This window comes from Panicum virgatum, chromosome 2N (assembly GCF_016808335.1).
Source record: "Panicum virgatum strain AP13 chromosome 2N, P.virgatum_v5, whole genome shotgun sequence".
Taxonomy (NCBI): Eukaryota; Viridiplantae; Streptophyta; class Magnoliopsida; order Poales; family Poaceae; genus Panicum; species Panicum virgatum.
In genome coordinates, this window is record NC_053146.1 from 19,621,187 (window position 1) to 19,624,794 (window position 3,608).

The 3,608-nt window shown below is 46.2% G+C and overlaps 1 protein-coding gene across 1 annotated transcript; it reads left to right on the forward strand.

The window, feature by feature from the left end:
* Positions 1-90: 90 nt before the first annotated feature.
* On the forward strand, positions 91-1,081 carry LOC120658764 (very-long-chain enoyl-CoA reductase-like). The gene has a single exon (XM_039936964.1). It carries the CDS (start codon positions 201-203, stop codon positions 969-971), a length of 771 nt encoding a protein of 256 aa, XP_039792898.1. The 5' UTR covers positions 91-200; the 3' UTR covers positions 972-1,081.
* The last annotated feature ends 2,527 nt before the right edge of the window (positions 1,082-3,608 follow it).

The window sequence follows — 3,608 nt, forward strand, 5'->3', positions numbered from 1 at the left end:
CGGGAGAGCTCCCTCCCAGTAGGGAAGAATGAAGCCTCCATAATATAACGCTGCCTCATCCCCACCACATCAGGCTCGCCGCCCGCCGCTTCAGCCTCTCCGCCTTCCTCGAGCACACGCCACCGGACGCCTCACCTCCGGTCCATCCCGGACCGCCGCCTCATACGCAGCTTAGCTTCGACGGAGCACGGCGGGCGGAGATGTGGTCGCTGTTCCTGTACGCGCCGTCGCCGCTCGCGGCAGCCCTATCGGTGGCAGGCGCAACCGGTCTGGGCACCATAGCCCTCTACGAGTTTCGCGGTGGGAACCAGGCCTACTCCAAGTTCGTCCGCGCCGGCGCGCGACTCATGTTGCCGAGCCGCGCCGGGATGCTCATGTTCTACTCCCCGGCGCTGGTCAGCGCGCTCGCGTCCCTCGCCGTGCCGGGCGCCATTGAAGGCGCGCGCGAGCGGCTCCTCTGCGCCGCCTTCACTGCCAACTTGATCAAACGGGTGCTCGAGGTGCTCTTCCTGCACCAGTACAGCGGGAGCATGCCGCTTGGAATGGCCCTGCTCGGCTCGTCCTTCTACCTGTTCGCCGTGGCCATGATCTACCTGCAGCGCCTCAACCGCGGCCTCCCAGAGCCCGCCGTCAACCTGCTCTACCCCGGTGTGCTCGTCTTCGCCGTCGGGAACACCGGCAACTTCTACCACCACCTCCTCCTCTCGAGGCTGCGAGCCGGCGGCAGCGACAAGGAGTACAAGATCCCCCGGGGCGGCATGTTCGAGCTCGTCGCCTGCCCGCACTACCTCTTCGAGATCTTCACGTTCTTCGGGTTCGCCATGATCTCGCAGACAGTGTTCGCGCTCGTCGTGGCCGTCGTCTCGGCGGTCTTCCTCGCCGGCCGGAGCTCCGCCACCAGGAAGTGGTACGCGTCCAAGTTCGAGGAGTTCCCCGCGAGGGTCAAAGCTCTTGTGCCGTATGTCTGGTAGCGAGAGTGTTTGCGTACCCGATGATCAGATTACCAGAGATTGGCCACCTGGTCAAGGTGATTTGGATTGAATAAAATGTGAAAATTCAGAGCCCAGTTCAATTCCCTCCTTTCCCTCTTCTGCAGCCGAACTCCTGGCATTACATGTTACGGTTGGTTCCGAATGATATTCCCGTCAGTACTTGGGGCATTACATGTTACTAGCATCAGTACAGTGGTTATATATTGCTCGCATGAAAAAATTGGATTCCATGCCTGAACGAATTCCGTCTGGGCTGATTTTGTGAACTCGGCCCAACATAAAACCCATTGGCCAATAATAGTTCAAGATATCATCCATGACCCCCTAGGTTCCCCATTACTGTGACTATTGCTATGTGATTGTTTGAAGCCAGCTGAGTTAGAGTTTCTTCTGGAAAAAAAATAGATATTTTGGTCTCTCAATTTTAATCTGAAGGTCGAATTCATCCCACAACTTTTACTTTTAGAAAGGCCAATATAGTCCGGAAATCCAATTCCACGCGCGAGCGCTAGCGAGCATTGTGGCACTCGATTTCTGACTGCAGCTTGCCTTCATGTGTTCACGTGGGTGGAGCCTATCAACGGTTTTTTTTTAGGGAAAATTCGATTCATGCCACCACAACTCCGTGAAATTGGGTGTCATGTTGAAAATCATGCCACTCAATGGCATGATTTTCAACATGAGATCCAATTTCAAGAAATTGGAGTGGCATGGATCCAACTGACCCTTTTTTTTATTCCCTTTCTTTGCTAGTTCAAGCACCACGTCATGTCCTTATGCACTCTTCTTCTCTTTCTTCATTTCCATTCTTCTTTGCCATCTCTTGTATCCCACGAAGAGCGGTGATATTTTTTATGTATTTTCCCTTTTCTTTTTTAATATTAATTGAAAAAGTTGTTGTCTTGAAAAAGTTATAAATATAACTTTGATAACTCCGTCTTGTAAGAAAACTTTTCTAACCTTTTCTTTTTTGCACAATTTTTTCATCTTTTTGCATAAGTTCTATTAACATTTTTTTTGTTCAGTGTTGCATTTGCACAACTTTTCCTTCAATTTTATTTGTCATACTTTTTCCTTATAAAATTAATTATACATTTGTTTATGTATAAGTTATGTATATAAGCTTGCTATTTATATGTTGCGTATTCTTATTTTGCATAATTTTTTGTATAAATATTTTTTTGGTATAACGTACATATGTACGTAACTTTTTATTTATAAATTTATAAATATAAATTAGGTATGCGATTTCCATAGAGATGGTGGTTTGGTGGATCAGTCACATACTCACAGTGGAGCAGTAATGCTCGTTTCGTGGACTGTGCACAGAAAGCCTGAAAAGGAAACAATACTTACGCCTGGAATGACTAAAAAGGGAAAGATTTACTGCACTGCCCGAAATCGATTGCCAGCTTCCCTGCTGGCGCGCGCGTTAGCAGGCCCCAATATAGTCCCTCAATTTTTGTTTTTGGTCAAACTTATCCTTGTGCTATATATATTGCATAATAACATGAGATTTATGCAAAATGTCCTCTTTACTCGTCTCCTTCCCCTTCTAAATTTTCATCAACAGTTTATTATTACTAAAAATATATATAGTAAATGCAAGCAAATCAGTCTAGTGGCATGAGCATCACTGCGTTTAGGAACTAACACCAGAAGTGTTAATTTTGGAACATAGAGTTTTATTTATCAATACATCACATTGTATTACGGGCGCATGAGAGTGGAAATTAAGGAGGTGTAGAAGAAGCTATGAGAAGCTATGGGTGAAAAGGACTTTTTGCATTTATGTTATGTTATTATGGAGTATAATATCAGCATAAGAATAGATATGACCCTAAAATGAAAGTTGAGGGGACAAATTTGATCCTAACAATAAAGTTCAGGGATCAAAATAGCTATTTTGCCTTTGTTCTATTTCTTTCTTCACTTCGGTCTCTCGAACTTTTTTCCTTTCATTATGTCTTCTTCTGGGACGCTGCTAGTTTACGGTCGACCGTAGGATGGGTTCCCTACGATCGATCTTCAGACATGTATTTTTTTCCATTTTTAGTAAACTTTTGTCATTTTCTGGTAAAAAAAGTTCAAAAAAATTTAAGACAAAAATTAGAGAGATAGAAAAATTTTCAACAAAAAATTTGAAGAGATATAAAAAAATTCTAAGATTTTTTGGATAGATAAAAAAATACAAGAAAATTTGAAAAAAAAGTTTTACGAAATAAATTGGAAAAATTCAAAAAAAATTTACATCCAAAAAATAATAACTCAAATACAAAAGATTTTTGAATAAAAAATAAAAATAAAAAAACAAAAAAAGGAAAAAAACCTACCGGGCGGCGGCGTGCCTCCCCGGCAATGGCCGCCGCCGCGCCCCTCGGCCAGCACCGCGCCTCCCCACCGCGTCTCCCCGCCGCCGCGCCACTCGGCCGTCGTCACGTCTCCCCGCCGCATCGCGCCGCGCCGCCACCGCGTCATGCTGCGCCACCGCCGAGCGCGCCGGCTGCAGCCGCTGGAGCGCGCGGCTCAGATCCGCCGAGCGCGTGGCTCAGATCCGCCGAGGAAGAAAGATAAGGGAAGGGGGAAGGAGAAAGGGGGGAGTGAAGGAGAAGGCGT

Bases quoted from the DNA above. Each gene is read 5' to 3' on its own strand.
- LOC120658764 (XM_039936964.1), top strand. From the start codon at position 201: ATGTGGTCGCTGTTCCTGTACGCGCCGTCGCCGCTCGCGGCAGCCCTA.